Source organism: Gossypium hirsutum, chromosome A12 (assembly GCF_007990345.1).
Source record: "Gossypium hirsutum isolate 1008001.06 chromosome A12, Gossypium_hirsutum_v2.1, whole genome shotgun sequence".
In the NCBI taxonomy this organism is placed as follows: Eukaryota; Viridiplantae; Streptophyta; class Magnoliopsida; order Malvales; family Malvaceae; genus Gossypium; species Gossypium hirsutum.
In genome coordinates, this window is record NC_053435.1 from 101,470,372 (window position 1) to 101,489,223 (window position 18,852).

The window sequence follows — 18,852 nt, forward strand, 5'->3', positions numbered from 1 at the left end:
AAAGTGATTAAATTAATAAAAGAATAAGAGTGATCAAAATAGGAATTATAAAGTAACTTACAGTTTACTCTAAAATAGTCAAAGAGCATTTTTTATTTTTTTAAAATAAAACGAAAATTAATATATGTTTATATATATTTCAAACATAGTGATGTGGCATTACATGTAAAAGGACCTTACTGGTTGAGGTTACCAAATCATCTTTCTCACTTAATGTTTTAGGCTTATACGTTGAACCATTTTTAAGTTCTGAATCAGAATAAAATTTAGGTACAAAGTAGATTTAATTGTCAAAAGTTCATATGGGCAAAAATTAATTAATTTTATTCATTTGAGTTTTTTTCTGAGTCTTGGCCCTTCGATGTTTGTAAGCTATAAAGGTTCTAACTAAATCTGAAGCTGAGTTGGATTGTATTTGATTTTAAATGCAAGTGTTTTTAGCATTTGTTTTATTGACAATATTTGAACACAAGATTTTACTTATAAGTCATTGATTTTTATTTTTTTTATACTTTATAAGTAAATACAATCCAAATGCAATACAATTATAATAAATGTCTAAAAATCTACGAAATAGATCCACACATCAATTGTACACGGTGAAACTTGAAATTGAATATTAAAAAAATTTAAGACTTCAACTTTTACAAATAATATCAAAGCCTATTGAGGGCTTTCTTTCAGGAAATAAAATATCATTTGTTGAGCAGTCGATTGAACTTTTAAAGAGTTGAGGTATTATACTCGGGGCATTTATATTTGATTTTAGCATCGAGTTTTTTCTCTCAAGTTCTAGAAGAGCCTAAAATTGTTCAAAAAGTTTAGGAAGCACTTCACCACCAAAAAAATGTTTAGCATTTTACTTTAGTAGAATTTGAATCCATGGACAAAGCTTGAAACTAAAATAGAGCATAAACACCATATATATACATTACCTCCATTATTTAAAGATCTGATAAACTACTCGACATCACTTCAAAAACTTTACTTAAAAAAACCTACCTCCCTCGATAAAACCTCTTCTGAAAAGGGTAATTAGTTTGTTGGTAATTTAATTTAGCAGGCAGGTAGGTACAATGTTCATCTTTAGTGAGTGGTGATGTGATATTTCTCATGTTGTTTAATTTTCAATGCTTACTACCAATAGTAATCGGTCTTACTCACTTATAATGTGATGTTATTATCATGGACTCAAAATAGTGATGAATCGGAAGCCTTGTATTATCTTTAATAATGTTTGTACAAATTTTATTTATTTATATTAAGAGGTGATTAAATTTTTATTAAACATATAGATTTGAACTTCATCAGTTTACGTCCTACTTTAAATATTGTATTAAAAAAAAATACGGTGCCTATATTATTTATAGGTAAAATATTTAATTGTTGATCCAAATGTTTTCAATATAGCCTTTAAATCCTTCCTCATTTTAATTTATATTATTCATAAAGTTTTTAAATTGATATTATACTTTTTTTAGAAATTAATATTACAAATTAATTAGAAAAGATTAAAATATTAAAATTTTTAAAACCATAAATTTATTATAAGGATGTTAAATTGGTAGATTTAAAATTCATTGAACCTAGGTGGAACAATATAGAAGAAAGCCGAGTTATCCAAAAAAAAAAAAAATGTTTACGTAATTTTGCTTTCGTTTCTTGTCGAAACGCATTATTTTTTCTCTGATATTTAACATATATTAGTTTTTGTTTATTCTGTTATAACAATAAGATAATTAGTATATGTTAAATGGAAGAGAAGAAATAATCAAATAAATATAGAAGGTTAGAGTAAATAGATTATTTATTTGTTATTTTAATACTGTTAAAGTAATTAGTATTTGTTAAACTGTTATTTAATTGTACAACATCTTTTTTTTATATATATTAGACAAATATAATTATTTGTATATGTAATATGAAAATATAAAATAATATTATATTAATAATTGTGTTATTAATTTATGAAAGTTAAATTAAATTAAATTAAAATTTCGTAAATATAATTATATAAAATCATAAGATTATATATTACACTGAGATATATCCCTAAAAGAAGGATGCCAAAAAGAATCTTGATTCATGAATGAAAAAAATATTGGCCTAACAAACAGATGTGGTTGGAAATAAAAAATCTGGGAAAGACTTCCAAATTAGATCTGATGAGAGAAAAAAAGGAGTGGCCTTCTAATGCTGTTTACTATCTCAAATGGATGAATCTATAGTTTAAAGACAAAAGAAAATCACAGTTTTTTTATAATTCGTGTTTAAATAGAAATTCGGATTTTAAAAAGAAAAGCTGTGTCTTTAATCTTAAAAAAAACAAAATGTAATGTGGTGCCCAGAATCCTTGATCGTGAAGATAACAACAAATTTTCGAATAAAAAAAGAGAGAGGGTATAATCGCCACAAAAAAAGAAAGGAAATGTAAAATGGAAAGTTTAACATTCAAAAAATCCCGACCCCACCGCTTCAAGAAATCCGTTAGGCGCATAAAAGTCTTGGCCTTCTCTCTTGACACTAAACTGAAACTCAGAATATCTTCGCCCTTTCTCTGCCCCAAAAATAAAACCCCAAAATCTCCAAATCCTTTCAGAGAAATTCAAACTTTGCGCTTTTTTGCAGGGCAAGGATAATCCAAAAGATTGAAGATGGTAATTTAGTGAAATAGGCAAAAACAGTGAAAGAAAGGTCAAAGTTAGTGGAAGAAGTAGAGTAGAACCGGAGAAGAAGAAGCCATTGATTGAAACGATGTCAGCTTTGTCGGAAAAGGCAGATTCGCCATTGAAGAAGAAGCCACCGAGCTGGTCAGACATTTGGCTCAGAAACACCAAGCCGTTGAAGCATGTGGTGTTCACTATGCCCCTTCAGTCTTTATCTCCGAAAGACCCCAAATCCCAATCCATAATCCCAACTTTCGCCAACATTGATCGAACCCTTCTCTTGTCCGACGAGCTCCTCCTACAAATCCTTTCAAAGCTGCCGCATTTGCAACGGAACCCTAACTCCCTCGTCTGCAAGCGGTGGCTCAATCTCCAAGGCCGCCTAATACGGTCCTTAAAGATCCTGGATTGGGATTTTCTTGAATCTGGGCGGTTATTCACGAGGTTTCCCAACTTGACCCACGTGGATTTGCTCAACGGCTGTTTGTTGTCGCCGCGAGATTCTGGGATTCTGTTGACTCATCGGCTGGCTTCTATGCAAATGGGTTCTGGATTTTGTTCAAATCGCAAGTTTCTGGAAGAAGATCTATTGCCTGTCGAAGCTGTTGACAAAGGGCTGCAAGCACTTGCCAATGGCTGTCCAAATCTTCGAAGGCTTGTGGTGATTAACGCCAGTGAGTTGGGGCTGCTAACGGTGGCCGAAGAATGTTTGACTGTGCAAGAATTGGAGTTACATAAGTGCAACGACAACGTTTTACGTGGGATTGCGGCGTGTGAGAATTTGCAAATCGTGAAACTCGTTGCCAACGTTGATGGACTCTATAGTTCGTCGGTTACCGACATTGGTTTAACCATCGTAGCTCAAGGGTGTAAAAGGTTGGTTAGGCTTGAGCTTAGTGGATGCGAAGGGAGTTTTGATGGGATTAAAGCGATTGGGCAATGCTGTTTGATGCTTGAAGAATTGACTATTTGTGATCATAAAATGGATGATGGATGGTTGGCTGGGTTGTCTTACTGTGAGAACTTGAAGACTTTGAAGTTACTGTCTTGTAAGAGGATTGATCGGAGTCCGGGCCGCGATGAGTATTTGGGGTTTTGTCCTGCTCTCGAACGGTTGCATTTGCAGAAATGTCTGTTGCGGAGCAATAAGAGTGTGAGAGCACTGTTTAGAGTATGCGAAGCTGTGAGAGAGATTGTTATTCAGGACTGCTGGGGATTGAATAATGATATGTTCAGGTTTGCAAGTGTTTGCAGGTAATGCATTGGATTGTTTTCGCATTGTTCTTTATGATTTCCCTTGCTTATTTGTTCTGTCTCATCTCGTAGTTTCATATAAGTTGTGTTAGAGTTGTTCAGGGAATCATTTAGTTTCTATATTTCACTTCTGCAGTTCCTTAGTGCCTGTTAACATGGCCTGAAATAAAGGGGAAAAAAGGGTTGCTTTCTGTCGCAATGATGAGTCTCTGTCTGGCCATTGATTTTGAAATGCTGAGCAATGCAATGAAGTTCAAATCATGGTGAACAATTGTTGATTGTTCTAGTAATAAGTTATCCGTAACACACCGGTATGCAGATAGATGAGATATGACTGGTTATGTTGGACTGGATCAATGCAATTATGATATATGTCCTGTTTTTACTTTTTACACTCAATTTGCAGGCTAACTAGTTATTGAAATGTATGATAAGTCTATCATGGTTCTTGTTGGGTTGCAATATAATGAGCATCAATTAATTTACAATCACTTGCATGGATCGTGAAGTTGACATGTCTGAAATGATGGCATTCTGAAAGTTTTACAGTTATTAGTTTCTTTTGTGACAGGAGAGTGAAGCTGCTATCTTTAGAAGGATGCTCGTTGTTGACAACTGAAGGTCTGGAAGCGGTGATTCTTTCATGGCAGGACCTTGAAAATCTTATAGTGGTATCATGCAAGAACATAAATGAAAGCGACATATCTCCTGCACTTGCAACTTTGTTCTCCATTCTGAAAGAGTTGAGGTGGAGGCCGGATGCAAAATCACTGCTTGCATCGAGTCTTGTAGGAACCGGCATGGGAAAGAAAGGTGGTAGATTTTTCAAGAGGACATAAGGTGCAGAATTTCACTGCTGATGTTACTCTACTTCTAACTTTGTAATATAAAGAGTTTCTGTAAGACCAATAAGTGGGGGTATTAACTAGGTTGGCCAACAAAACAGAGGATGCTCATGTGACTCAAATGTTGATGTACTCTTTTATTACGGAAAACACTTCATTATTGCATTCTGGAATTTTAATGTCTGTACCCTGTAAACAGCATTATATTATTTCTTTTCCTTTTAATCTTTCCTTTATTTTGTACCTTTTCCCTCGTCCTTTTAGTTTGGGTTTACCAATTATTATGACCTCCCACGGTCAATTTTGATTTGATCTGGTGGCAAAAAAAATGAGATTTGATACGGGTTGGGTTTGAGGTAATTCCGTCAGTCTCAAAATATTTATAAAATATTAAATTTTTGCTTTTAAGTTTAAATTTAAAAAAAATATTTGCTTTAAAATAAAAATAAAACAAATAAAAATGTAATTTTACTTCAAAATAAAAATAAAACAATTAAATTAAATTCTGAACGAGTCGAAGTTAAAATTGGCTTTCCTATTAAACTTCAGGTTTAGATTTGGACGAATTTTTTTTTAAAAATTGAGGTTAGGTTAGAGTGAATTGGTCAAACTTCATACCAGGGTCGAAGGTAGATAATCATCTGTCATCCCTATTTTAACTTTAAATTTTAATTTAATCATCTTGAATTAATTTGATTATATCTTAAAAAATTAAAAATTTGAATCTACCAACTCAAATTAGAAATTAGTTTGATCCCAAATTAATTTGAATAAATTTGAAGTTATTTAAATTTATATTAATTTGGTTAAAACAACTTAAATTTTAAGCTAAAATAATTAGAGCTTAAAATAATTTATATTTAATATTCACTTGAATCTAAAATTACTGAACCGCAAAAATAAAAACCAAATTGACCAAGTCTATTTGAGTCTTCCCACAACTCTGCATGTGAAAATGAAACAGTCGTATATTAATATAGCAAATAGTCAGGGAAATGATTTTAAATTTATCACAACATGTTACTCTCTCGTTTGTCAACTAAGTCTAAGCCTCCTCACCAATAAATGGTAAGTTTAAAAATTAAGAAAAGAGTAAATTTAAAAATAGTGACTTTTATTTGCCTTAAATTACATTTTAGTCACTTATGTTTGAAATGTTACGTTTTAGTCACTTACGTTATCGTTTTGTTATGAAGTGGTCACTCTACCGTTAAGTTCTGTTATCTCCCTAATGATGGTCCTACGTGACAGTCTAAATGGGTTTTAAATGCCAACTTGGATTTCCTATTTGGTAGTCCAAATTAAATTTATTTAGTTAAAAACTTATTTTCATTCCAGTAACTAGACATCCAAGTTGGCATTTAAAACTCATTTAGACTGCCACATAAGACCGCCGTTAGGGAGGTAATGGAGCTTAACTATAAAGTGACCACTTTGTAACAAAATGATAACGTGATTAAAACGTAACATTTCAAATATAAATTACTAAATATAATCTGAGGCAAACAAAATGACCATTTTTATAGTTTACCCTTAAGAAAACTACGAATATAATCAATATTATTTTTTTAATATTTATATAATATTATTTTATATTTAAACAAATTAATATGTTTAACAGGAAAATTTAAAATTATCCATATTTCATTTTTTTAAAAAAATCACATTTTCAACATTTAAAAAAAAATTAATTCAACTTGTTGCACACATACATAAAAATTAATTATTATTAAAATTAGTGATGAATATGGTATTTAAAATTCTATATCTAATATAAAACCAGCTCTAGAAAGAGTCATAAGAATAAATAGGGTTATAATAGTCTTTTTCCTTTTATATTTATTTATTTATTTTTGTATTATTAATAATTAAATCTTTTGAAGTTATATATATTATTTCCGATTCCTAATTTTAATAAATAGGGATTGATTGAAACCATTCAAATTACCTACATTGACTCAAAATGAAAGTGAGATGTTTTATTGGTATACAATATACAGCTCTATTTATCGAAGAAGCAATTGAAAATATATAATTTGTTTTACTATACAAATCATTGATCCAATTTTACCGCTAATGATTAGTTTAACTATAAAGTAAAACATTTCATCGTATCACAGTTATCATCCATCTAACAGTACCCTAAATCTTATTTCTAAAGTGGAGAGACTAAAAAAAACATTTCCGCTTAATATTTATTCTCGCTTCAACTTTAAATATTGAGATATTTATGTTCCAATTTAACTTAATTATTACTTTAGGTTTACTTTCAATTAAGAAGTGATCAGGTTATGAGGCACGATTTATTTTACTACTGTTTATTTTTCCTATAATAAATAAATACTCCAATTGGTTTCACCTTCAGAACAAAAACAATCTAATTAGTTTTTATATTACGAAACTCTAGCTCTGAAAGGTGAAGAAGGAAAGAACACAAATGTAAAAACAAAGATAGTTGATGATGACAGATCCATGTGCGGTGGAGCTCATGGCAATTAGAGAAGCTGCTGCAATTTATTGGAAGTCAAAACCACATTCTATGAATTGAATTTGACTGCAAAAATGATGTGAATAAGATTAAAGATGCAGGTAAAGCTCCTTACAAATTGATTGCTGCAAAAGTATTCTAGAGTGAGACATTGCATAACATAGAAAGAGAGGAAGCACCTATGCAGATATAAATTAGCAAACCTAGGAGCAGGACTATTTTTTAAAATATGTGAAGAAAGTTGATCAACAAAACTTATTTATATACAAATTAATTTTGTAATGGTACCTGCTTAATTATTTTATTGCTAATTTTGAATAAAAAAGCAAGAGATTGTAACATATGTATCACTCACTAATTGAAAGGCAATTATTAATAATCTAAAAAGACTAATAGAATGTAAAGATTTTCTTTTTCTATTTTAAAATATAAAATAAGAGAAATATAATGTAAGATTTTCAATTAAAAGATTGTAACCGAAGTTTATCATAATAATTTGTAATAGAAAGTAAAATAAAATAAGATAAGTAATGTTTTTATATTAAAAAAAGTAAGAATTATTATTTATTTATTGAACATTAATTTTATTATAGGTTTTTATTATATTTGTTCTTTTTGACATAATATCTAAAACTACTTATAGTCTCTCCTCAACTCCTTAAATAGAAGGATAATGTGCTTCAATGTATTCGAACCTACGTTCTCCTGCACTGACAACAATACTATTACTAAATTATTATTTACATGCATAACGCTTGTTGAATCGCGAAGGAAGATGCTTTAAAAAAGATTCCACAAGTCTTAAAAAAAAAAGTAATTGATAGAAAAAAGTTAAATGGAGATAAAGCAATAGAAAATTAAAAATGGATATTAAAAAAACTAATAGGTTTAAGAAATATCATTTTCTTAAAAAAAAATCATAATAAAATAGTTTAACTAGCATAATACTTTATAATATTCACAAAAATCAATATAAATATCATAGTTTTAATTTGATACAAATTTAAATTTTTTTTGTCGAAATTATATTCTTTAATTTTTTAAAGACTTTAAACAAATAAATAGTACCTAAATTAAAAAGAAAAAGAAAAACGATCAAAAGCACAAATAATTAAAATATAATAATTAGCTTTTGTTAAAAAAAAAACCAACTTGTTCTTAACTTTTTAATACTTAAATTACCTTCTTCTAATTTTTAATATCTAAATTTACTCTAAAAAGAGTTGATTTTTATATAAGATATAGATTACAGCAAGAATAGGTGTCCTCTCATATCCTGTAATATAATAACATAAGCGTTAATTGTTGGTATTGGTTTTTTTTAAAAGAATTTAATTATAGTAACAATATTGGTGATAGAGGAATAAATGTGCTGCTAGCACTTATTATTTGTGATAAATATAATTATTGGTACCATAAAGTAGTTGATTTTTGTTAATTAACGGTTTTTTTGGAGTTTTGGACAGCTTTTTATTTTAATTCAAACAGAAAATAATAAAGAAAAAACGAAGCGAAGCACCAGAGAGAATCAGAGATGCTGATTGTTGAGATGACAAAGACGCGGTGGATTCCCGTGAGGTAGACAGTAGCAGAATTTTAACGCAAGGGAAGGACGTTCGAAGCTTGGAACCTTTGAAATCCAAAAGGAAAAGAAAAAAACAAAAATGGGAGAGCATGAGAAGATGAACAACAACAATAAGGGGAAGGGAATTGCAGTGAAAATAAGAGTTGACAACAATCAAAGCGACACAGGTAAAGGCGATGACAGGATTACGAGATCTATCGCCACCGCCAAATTCAGTCCTCGCAACGCTTCATCCAAATATGACTTCGTCAAGGTTCTCTTTCGCCTCTCTTCTCGAAAATCCGTTTAAAAAAATCATTTTTTTTATTAAAAAATAACAATTTTAATATGTTTTTTCGTTTATTGGCGTTGTAGGTGAAGGTCTGGTTGGGTGATAATGCCGATCATTATTATGTTTTATCCAGGTTTTTGCTTAGCAGAATGTTAACCGTCACGAAGGTATCTATGCCATTTTTTGTTTTCCTTCTATAATGTACATATAAATTTAAGATTTTTCTTAGGATATGCTAACTTGAATTGCTTAGATTTTTCTCTTTATTTTTTAATTGTTAATGATATTATTTTCCTTCTTTTATTCAGATTCCGAATCATGTTGCAGTTAAAATCTCTCTTGAGCTCAAGAAGCTGCTTATAGACAACAGCCTTTTGGATATGTATGATTCCCATCTATTTGTATTTTGGTTTTAGTTTCATGATTAATATCTAGTGAACTTTTTTATTCATGTTCCCTTAATTGAATTCTTCTGCAGCTCGCAGTCCGATTTAGAGGCTAATCTTTTTAAGGTATTCTTCATAAATTTGTGAATTTTTCATATGGATGAAACTTAGAGGGTATTCAGACTTTTAGGAGATTGAATGTACTTTTTTGGAACTTTCTAATCAAAAGAAGAAATACTTTGCGCAGCTGATGGAGTGGCGAGGTTATGGACAGGAGTACATAAGCCGGTACAAGATGATGACCAGGTCAGTTAGCTTTTCAAGTTTTCAATATGATGTTAAACAATTTTATGGTGATGATTCTGGAATCAATTTTTTATCTTGAACTTCTTTATGACATGTATAGCGTCATCCAAGCTAATTCCCCTCTTCCAAGTGAGATAATTGTGGTTGCTTGTTTCGTGTAACAGATTTTTCTCCTTTGTGAGTAAATATCTTAATTTTATTATGCTAGGGAATTTACTGGTTTTAGGTCTGGGTTCAATGTATGCCTTCACCCCAATATAATGATCATAAAGACGCAATTAATATTGGAATAGCTTCAATTTTGATTATGCATGCAATATTTTCATTGATTCAGAACTTGCTATTGACTTGGAGGGAAAAACTTATTAAGAACTTCTGAGTGTCTCAACACTTCACTATTAATTGCTGTTTCTTGTTTCTGACTTTCAGATTTCACCATCAGAGAGTTCCTTTGGTAATTCTTGTTTGTGGAACTGCTTGTGTTGGGAAGTCTACTATAGCTACACAACTTGCACAGAGGCTAAACTTGCCAAATGTCTTACAGGTTTAGCATTCTGTTTATATTTTCTTCTGAAAGTTTTGAGGTTTTCTTTTATCATATTTTCTTTCATTGACTCTGTTTCTGATGCAGACAGATATGGTTTATGAATTGCTACGCACAGCAACCGAGTATGTCTAAAATCTATTTCTTCTTATAATTTACAGCAGATTATTTCACAGTAGATATTTTTGATCATACCGAATCAGTCCTTCAGACTAAATAAAATGATGGCTGATGGCCGTCAGTAAGGCATTTTCTGGTTTCAACCAGTAATTGGTTGCTCTAGTCATAACTCATATGTTATCAGTTGGATTGCTTTATGCATGATAGTAGGTATTGAGCTTTGGCTAAAAAATGGGGCATTATGGTTTTCCAGATAGAAAAGTGTCACCTTAGCTATTTATTAGTTTCAAGATTTATCTCCCTAAACACTTGGTACTCTGGATAAATGTAGAAGAAAACTTTTAATTGAATACTGTATTGGATTTAAAATTTGGAGTCAAATAACAATGTCCATAACCGCTTTGACTTGAGAGCTCTGAAGACTGGAGACTTTGATTCTTTTTTTCTTCTGAATTGTCTTCTTGAATCTCTTTCCCCAGTCTTCAGTTTTCTTTCCCCATACTGTATGTGAAATGGCTTTGAAGAGCTACCTTTAATTTTACCTCTAAATTAGTTTAATTTAACTAGAGATAAAAGATTATGGCTCATATTCTTTAAAATTCTATTGATCTAGTTTAGATTTGTCTTGAAATCATTTTAATCTAATTTAGAGATAAATTGAATGACTCAGATGAATTTTGATTGGTCGAACTATGAATCTTTGAAGTTTGACTGGCCACTTTACATGTTTTATCTTGATTTCCAAATGACGTGATAAATCTTCAATAAATTTATTTAGAAACTCGTAACAAAATTTAATTGGTCAAAATAAAATTAGAAGAAAATTTTGGAAGGACATCTACCCAATTGTATTTGGTAGAACATTCTCTCCTACTACACTAACCATGTCTACTAGGAAGCAGATTGTCTTACTTTTAACAGATCGACTGGTGTTTAATATATTTGTGTGCACTGTATGTCATATTAATGCTTGCTTCTCTTACTTGTTGCAGTGCACCGTTAGCATCTACTCCTGTATGGGCGCGGGATTTTAGCTCCTCTGAGGAGTTAATTACTGAATTTTGTCGTGAATGCAGGATAGTTCGCAAAGGTAGTTTCTAAAATTTCCATTTTACTATTATGAGAAGTTTTTTCCTTGCTTTATTAATGCAATGCAAAACCAGGATCTTGCCTAGATATACATAAAATAAATTCTTTATTTCTGGATTTGTTATTATATTCTAAGGTATGTTCATCTTTGGTGTTGTATTGTTTTGTTTGGTTAGGGTTGAACGGGGATCTAAAAAAGGCAATGAAAGATGGAAAGCCAGTAATAATCGAGGTATGGCTTGACACTATATTGCTGATTACTATCTTCTTGCGACTCCCTCCTCCCTTCCACCCTTGAGCCCTTCCTTCTTAATCCTCTCTATTTTATCTTTGCGGTAAATGTTGATACCATCCGCTTTTATGGGCACAAGGATTAACATTGTGATATGTGCATGCCTATATGGTGAATTTTTTTGAGTGTTTGCGGTTTATATTATTTCTCTCTTTCCCTTTATTTATTAACATATTGTGGTTCTATGTTGGAAGTAGATTTTGTGTTGTTGTCTGTTTTTGAAGCATTGGTCAAGAAAGGTGTGGACGTGAATTTCCATGAAAAGCAAATTATGGGCTTCTTTTCCATGAATGAGTATATTTTACTCATGAACATATTGTTGCTTCTGTTGTATTTTCAGCTATTCTGTATCAAATCTGAGCTTCAACCTTTATATGTCTGCTTACTTTTGGGATTATTGTTGTCCGCGGATTGATGGATGTAACAGTTAAAATAAGATGATCAGCCACAATGGGTTTCTAGTGGAGTATGGCTGTATGTCTTTGAACACACATGCATGTCACACACTTGATATGTTCATGGGGATGAAGTTTGAGGTCGGATCTGCCGCCATGTTGTACCCTTAAGATTGCTGTTATTTCTGGAATATGCAGACTGCCTTTATATCTGTTCATTTTTTAACTGCAAATCTTGAGGAAGGATATAATCTGCTTAAGCATTATATGATTCCCCTCCCCCCCCCCCTTCTGGTCATTGCATGAGATCGGGAAGCATTATGTTCTTGTGCAGTTTAATGTGTGTCACTTTGAGTTAGTGGGTTCCTTGTTTCTGATGACAATTACAGGGAATACATCTGGACCCAAGCATCTATTTAATGAATGACGAGCTTAAAGCTCCAACCTCTGTAGATGGACCATCCCAGCAGTCCATGGCATTGGATGATAATTCTTCAGTTCAAAAGGAAAATAATTTAATTACTACATCTCAAAGTAACACAGAAAATGGTAAAAACCATCCTGTGCGTTTATCTGAAGGCATGTCAGCTGACAATGTGAACAAAGTGTCGGAATCTGTAAAGTCCATGTCTCAAGAAACTGCTTCTGACAATAAAGGTGGATTTCTGCTCTAAATGCTTTTTATTTGGTATAGCATCTCACTCCATTTTAAGCATAGTGTATGTGTCGGTTTTAGAGGCTATGTGAAGGTGCAATAGGACAGTTTATTTATTAACAGTGTTTATGTGCATGCAGGTGAAACTGTTAAGGTACCAGAAGTAAATGGAAGTACTGCTAGAAAAGAAAAATCTGGCCCTAAACCAATAATAATACCCATAGTTCTGAAGATGTCTGAATTTGATCACAAGGTATGGGTGCTTTCTCATTCTACTTTTATGCATCCAGCTTTAACTAGTAAAGCACATGAAGCTTGTAGGTGAGTTAAATTTGTTTTAGTAAATAAAGCTGTCTCAAATTGCTAAAATTTGAGAAAATGGAGGAGACACCTATTCATATTCACATTTAGCAAAGATCCAATGTTGGTGATGGTTCTGCTTTCCTTTCTAATCTTTCTTTTCTGATAGAGACTGTACCGTTAGAAACTTTATTATTAAAGAGAGGAAAGTCTTTGTTAAGTATTTTGAATTCTCAAGAGTGAAGATGGTTTATTTAGTGAACTTTGGAGATCAATAAGAATTTTCATTTGGTGGATAGGCTATTCTAAATGTGAATTTATAAACAGATGGGCCTGCTTCTGTTATATTAGGCCATTAGACAAACCTAAGATACTGCCACATCTTTTGTTTTCAAAAAGATATAATCAGGTTAGTGTAGAGTTATTCCTGATAGTATGAAGGTGGCTTTCTTTAACTGGGACTATATTTCGCCTGCTCCCTCATAATATCTCTTTTCTCTATCTTGTATAATTTTCTAAATTCGGACCAATGTCTATATGCAGGCATTACTAGAGGAGAGGATCACTACTCAGGCATTAGCTGGTAAATGTCTAGTTCAGGTATTAATGACAATTTTTTTCCTTGTTCCATCACAAACTGCATTGCTTCTTTTAAGGTCAATTAGATTTAGCTATGTCTTGGCAGCAAGGTAATATCATTTGACAAAAGGCTCAGTCGGGGCACTGCATTTTATCACTAAGAATATTTAAATAGTTTGGTTGATTTGAAGTGTTCTTTCTCAATCTTGAATGTTAATAGTTGTTCTGTAACCAAGGACTACTGTTAAGTACTGGGTTGTACAGCTTGATTCTATGAACATAGAGTAACCATTGACTTCATTGGTGTGTGGAAAATGGATCTCGGAAATTTTGTTGATAACATTCAAATTCATGTGCTTTTGCTACAAATCATTGTGATTGATAGTTCAGCTCATCAAAGGGAGACTGAAACCTTTCAGCTCATTAAAAGGAGACTAAAACCTCAAGACTCATTAGAGAGAGAGTCAGATCTCTTTTGGGTTTTTGGTTGAAATTCTGCTTGATTTTATTATTCCATGTCCCTTTAAGTAAGGACCAGTCTCATTACAAAAATAGTAAGCCTATTCTAGAAAATGAAATAAATCAATTGAAACAAAAGCATAACAAAACCTAAGGAAAGAAATAAAATTGCAACCTAAGCCTTAATTAAATAACCAAAATGGTTACTAACATATATTTGGCCCATATGCTTGAATTTTCCGTTAATAGTATAATCGTCGAGTAGATTTGTTAAAGCTTTACTTTTAGCTTGCCTAGAATATTGTGACATCTCAAGTATTTGACTCTCCAAGGACATGGAAAACCTTAAAAAAGTATTTAACATATCCATTTTCGTCACAATTGTATGACATAGGTTTTTTGATACCTTTGTCAAGTGGGACTGTCTAACGAGGCAGTCTAAGGCATGAGATGATGCCTTCCAACTATGTCCATGTCTGCAGAACTTTTGCTTCAATCTTTGTGGTCAAAAGTGGGTGTGCTGATATCTTGAATTTTCTTTTGCTCACCCTCAGTTCCTTTTCTTCTGCGGTGATGTTTGTCATTGTTTATTCCTTTGATCAACTACTTAGTTGATTGACTTTTCTGTTTCAATTTCATATGTTATTTTATCCTTTTCAGGATACGGATAACTTAATAACGAACTTGAAGACTATTCAAAACTATCTTTGCTCTTTCAAGTCACAGGTATGCCATTTCATTTCTTTTATTGGTTGTTAGGATGAAATGTTTATTCCTATTGTCTTGTGTCTTCAATTATATATTTTTTTTCTATCAAAACTTAATATGTAGCAAGTCTAGTGCAATACAATGTCATATGGAGGTATCTTAGATTTGATAATAAAACCAGCTTTGGTTGGAAAGGGTTACAACTATGGGGTATTTACTGTTGTTAGTACCATCTGGTTGTATGCTTATTCTTCAAATTTCTTGGGTTGCCCCACCATTTTAGGTATTTAAATTTTTTTGTGAGGTATTTAGTGTGGAGGAATGAGTCGCCTTGTTAGAGGAAGCAAACCGACATAGATTTTCTACACCCTACTTGTTTTAATTTCAGAGGTGTAGTTTGACTCAGCTCTCTAATTTTCTTGGGTCCAGGTTGTTTGAACTTTCTGTTTTTTCTATTCATACATCTTTGTCCTTTGGAACAGGGTTTAACAGTTGTTAATTTATCTGCGACTACATTTTCACAGACATTAGATTGGCTACATGGATATATTCTTCAGGTATTATTATTACTAGTTTTTAATGGAATGTGATTTTTTGTATTTAATTTTTAATAAGTTTTCAAATAATATATTTTTAATTATTGTAATTAATTTTTAATTAGTTGTTTGAATTGTTAAATATAATTAAAATATATTAACTTATTTAACAAATCAAAGATAATTAAAAGAAATTTTTAAATATCATATTAAAATATTGATATTTTGTAGATGAAATGATTTTTTAAATAATATTAAAACATAATTAAAATATTTGTATTATTTTCAACATACAATATAATTTTTACTTTTGTATGTAATCATTATTAAAAATAATAACTAATAAGCGTTATTAAAATATATTAATTATTTTAATAATCCAAAAACAATACTGATAAAAATTCCTATTATTGAAGCATTTGTACAAACAATAAAAAAAATATATTGTAAAACAAACTCTTCAACTTTCATTTTTATTTTTATTTTCTTAATTATCAATAAATTGATTATAAAATATATAATTAATATGTAGAAGAAAATATATCAAGTAAAAAAATATTTTTTTTAAATGATTGTAATTGAAAAAACTTTCTTACCTTAAAAATTTTAGTTAACATAATTATAATAATATTTTTTAAATGATTATAATAATTATAATTGAAGTAAAACTTGAGTAATAATTATAAATCAAATTATAATTATTTTTAAGGTTAGTATTTAGTATACTAACAATAAATTTTTTTATTTTACGAATAGTTTTAAAAAACTGTCTTATGTCTTTTTTTAATATTTTACTATAGAACACTTGTCAACTTCCTAACTCTGCTTGGAGAGTCTAAAAACTCTACTATCACTGTATAAAATATTATTTTTATTTTTAAATATATAATTATTACAAATTTTATTTTACATCTACTTTTTTAATTAATTTTTAAAATGAAATATTATAATTATTTTTAAATATCAAATTTGTAATATGATAGAAAATAAAATGTATTTTTGTTCAAAAAAATTTTCAAACTCGTGATTTTATATATCTTATAATTTATAAATTATTATTATCCAACTAATAGTAAAAGCCAGAATTGATTTGCCATCTAGCAGCTTCTTGAACCTGGAAAACATTGATGATTTTCCAAGTTGCACTCAAACACATTACTGAACCATTGGTACTTTATTGTGTCATTGATGTTTTTGTAGTTGGAAGCAGTGTTTTTATGTGTTTGTGCAAGCAAGCAAGCGCGTGCATTCATATTAATTTTGTCATGGTCTGTACGCAAATATGAATGATGTATCCTTGTTGAGTAGTTTTTTTGTATGATCATAAGCTGAAGCTTGCTTTCGGTTTTTCCCTTTTGTTAATGATGTTTCCAGAGCTGGGATGAAGGAATGAAATATTATGGATCCTGAAAGCAACTCCATGGATTAAGCAAACTGCTTAACATTTTCAGCTCCATTGTTAAAAGTTATGCTAAGGCCAAATTATTGCAAATACTTGGGACTGAAATTTCCTGGAAATGGAGTGATGGAAAACATTGTCGACCCCACAACAAATTCATTGCAGGCAAACCGAATTCTCGATCTCTTGTTCTATCAAAGCCTTTATCGCACTTATGCTTTATGTTTTCTTTTTTCTTTTGAGGATTAACAAAACTCAAAACTGAGCTAGCCGGGTTCAGAACATTGTCATCTTAAATCTACTAAAGAACTTGTATAGTGTACTTGAATCATCTTTTTTATTTCTTACAGATTTTGGACTATCGGCTAAACACCAATAATGGATGACGGAATAAAAAATTAGCGTGAAAATTTCACCTTACATATGTAATATGGGTCAATAGGGATATCTTAAATCGATAATCTTTACCTATTTATTAAAATAAGGTCCAAAAGATCTTCATATTGACACATGACACACACTCATTATGTTTTTATTTTTTTTTTACATTTTATAAAAATGGTTAACTTTTAGTTTTGGTTCTCTTCTAATATGCTTAAATTCGATATTTAATTCTTATACTTTAATTTTTAACATACAAAAGTGGTTAGTTTCCCATTTTGGTCCTAATATGCTTAAATTTGAGATTTAATCATTATACTTTAATTTCTAACATAGTTTGTTCTTTACATTTTTATAATGTTATTAATTAGTTTAACATTTTTATGATGTAATTAACTAATCCAAATAATTAATATCGTTAACTTTTCCATTTAAATGTTATAGGGTTATATATAATTTGAAAGTAGATTTATAAATCTAAAAAGTAGAATGATAAATTCTTGAAATTATAATAGGACTATATTTCAAATGTACGATGTGTAGAGACTAAGAGTCATGGTTGTTTGAATTAGTTAGGATATCGGTCCAAAGAGAGGCATCAAATCATTGATCCGCACACCAATATGAACTGGTTGAATCAAGCAAAAATAATCGATTGAAATTGTTTTTATTTTTTAAACATTTATTTCTTTTTTAATAATTTATTCAATTGTATCACACACATCAGTGGACTAACCAATTCGACCACTGATTCGATTCTAAAAATCTTACTTAGAGTGTATTTTAATTGTCAAAATTTTACTTTATAATTTGATATAAATAAATAATCCAACATGAAGCATTGATTGACCATACTAATATAATATTATTAACGGGTAATTTAGGGATTAATCATAATACCATTTTATTTTTAGATAATGTAACATTCCATTCACAATGTTACTTTTATATCCATTTAATTTTGTTATGTTTACCCTTAAAAATAAAACATCTTTAAAAAAACTATACATTTTTTTATCTCTTTTTATATAAACAATTATGTGGTGTTTGGTTGGGTGTAATTGGTTATGCATTACATGAGTTATACATGTTTGATTTCTTTTTATATAAATAATTACATCTGATTCTCTTTTTATATAAACAAAAAAAAATGAGATGTAATACCCCTAACTCGTATCTATCGCCGAAATAGGGTTTCGGGCATTACTAGGATTTACATATCATTTAACAAAATTTTCAATTAAGTACTTACCGTTTCTTCATAAGTATATATTGTTCATTTCATTATATCTATATTTCATGCACCATCATTTCCATATATTTTATGTATATTTATTCCGGTAATAGTTCATATCAAACTTAACATAAATTATATTCCATGTACCTATACTTATTTCGTTTATCTATCTTCATAATTATTTCATGTAACTATTTTGTACATATATTTCCATATGACCAATTCTTGTAAATATTTCACACAACCATTTTGTACAACCAATTCATATAACCATTCATCATATGATACATATTACTTGAATATCAATTGTTCAACAGATGTCATAGCGTCTCCCATCCACAGTCTTATTTATCTTTG

At 30.3% G+C, this 18,852-nt stretch overlaps 2 protein-coding genes across 4 annotated transcripts; both read left to right on the forward strand.

Moving 5' to 3' along the window:
• The first annotated feature begins 2,431 nt into the window (after window positions 1–2,431).
• Window positions 2,432–4,990, forward strand: LOC107933517 (F-box protein At5g07670). 2 transcript variants are annotated; one of them, XM_041083318.1, is made up of 2 exons: window positions 2,432–3,920; window positions 4,057–4,231. In XM_041083318.1, exons 1-2 carry the CDS (start codon window positions 2,755–2,757, stop codon window positions 4,082–4,084), a joined length of 1,194 nt encoding a protein of 397 aa, XP_040939252.1. In that variant the 5' UTR covers window positions 2,432–2,754; the 3' UTR covers window positions 4,085–4,231. The 2 variants fall into 2 exon arrangements, with proteins under 2 accessions (XP_040939252.1, XP_016721238.1); XM_016865749.2 differs by lacking the exon at window positions 4,057–4,231 and adding an exon at window positions 4,492–4,990 and having other exon boundaries at window positions 2,450–3,920.
• A 3,586-nt stretch (window positions 4,991–8,576) lies between these two features.
• LOC107933451 (uncharacterized) lies at window positions 8,577–17,199 on the forward strand. 2 transcript variants are annotated; one of them, XM_016865663.2, is made up of 16 exons: window positions 8,577–9,091; window positions 9,193–9,276; window positions 9,418–9,491; window positions 9,588–9,621; window positions 9,743–9,801; window positions 10,231–10,345; window positions 10,433–10,470; window positions 11,458–11,555; window positions 11,731–11,786; window positions 12,631–12,898; window positions 13,037–13,149; window positions 13,740–13,796; window positions 14,895–14,960; window positions 15,425–15,499; window positions 16,679–16,746; window positions 16,853–17,199. In XM_016865663.2, coding segments are annotated over exons 1-16 (1,380 nt in total). In that variant the 5' UTR covers window positions 8,577–8,917; the 3' UTR covers window positions 16,854–17,199. The 2 variants fall into 2 exon arrangements, with proteins under 2 accessions (XP_016721152.1, XP_016721153.1); XM_016865664.2 differs by lacking the exon at window positions 16,679–16,746.
• Window positions 17,200–18,852: the final 1,653 nt, after the last annotated feature.

What these genes read in the sequence shown, in the direction of transcription:
- LOC107933517 (XM_016865749.2), top strand. Translation starts at nt 2,755, where the DNA reads ATGTCAGCTTTGTCGGAAAAGGCAGATTCGCCATTGAAGAAGAAGCCA. An exon ending in AGGTTTGCAAGTGTTTGCAG is followed by an intron (nt 3,921 to 4,491) that starts GTAATGCATTGG and finishes CTTTTGTGACAG; the next exon opens with GAGAGTGAAGCTGCTATCTT.
- LOC107933451 (XM_016865663.2), top strand. Translation starts at nt 8,918, where the DNA reads ATGGGAGAGCATGAGAAGATGAACAACAACAATAAGGGGAAGGGAATT. An exon ending in GAATGTTAACCGTCACGAAG is followed by an intron (nt 9,277 to 9,417) that starts GTATCTATGCCA and finishes TCTTTTATTCAG; the next exon opens with ATTCCGAATCATGTTGCAGT. An exon ending in TTGCTACGCACAGCAACCGA is followed by an intron (nt 10,471 to 11,457) that starts GTATGTCTAAAA and finishes TACTTGTTGCAG; the next exon opens with TGCACCGTTAGCATCTACTC.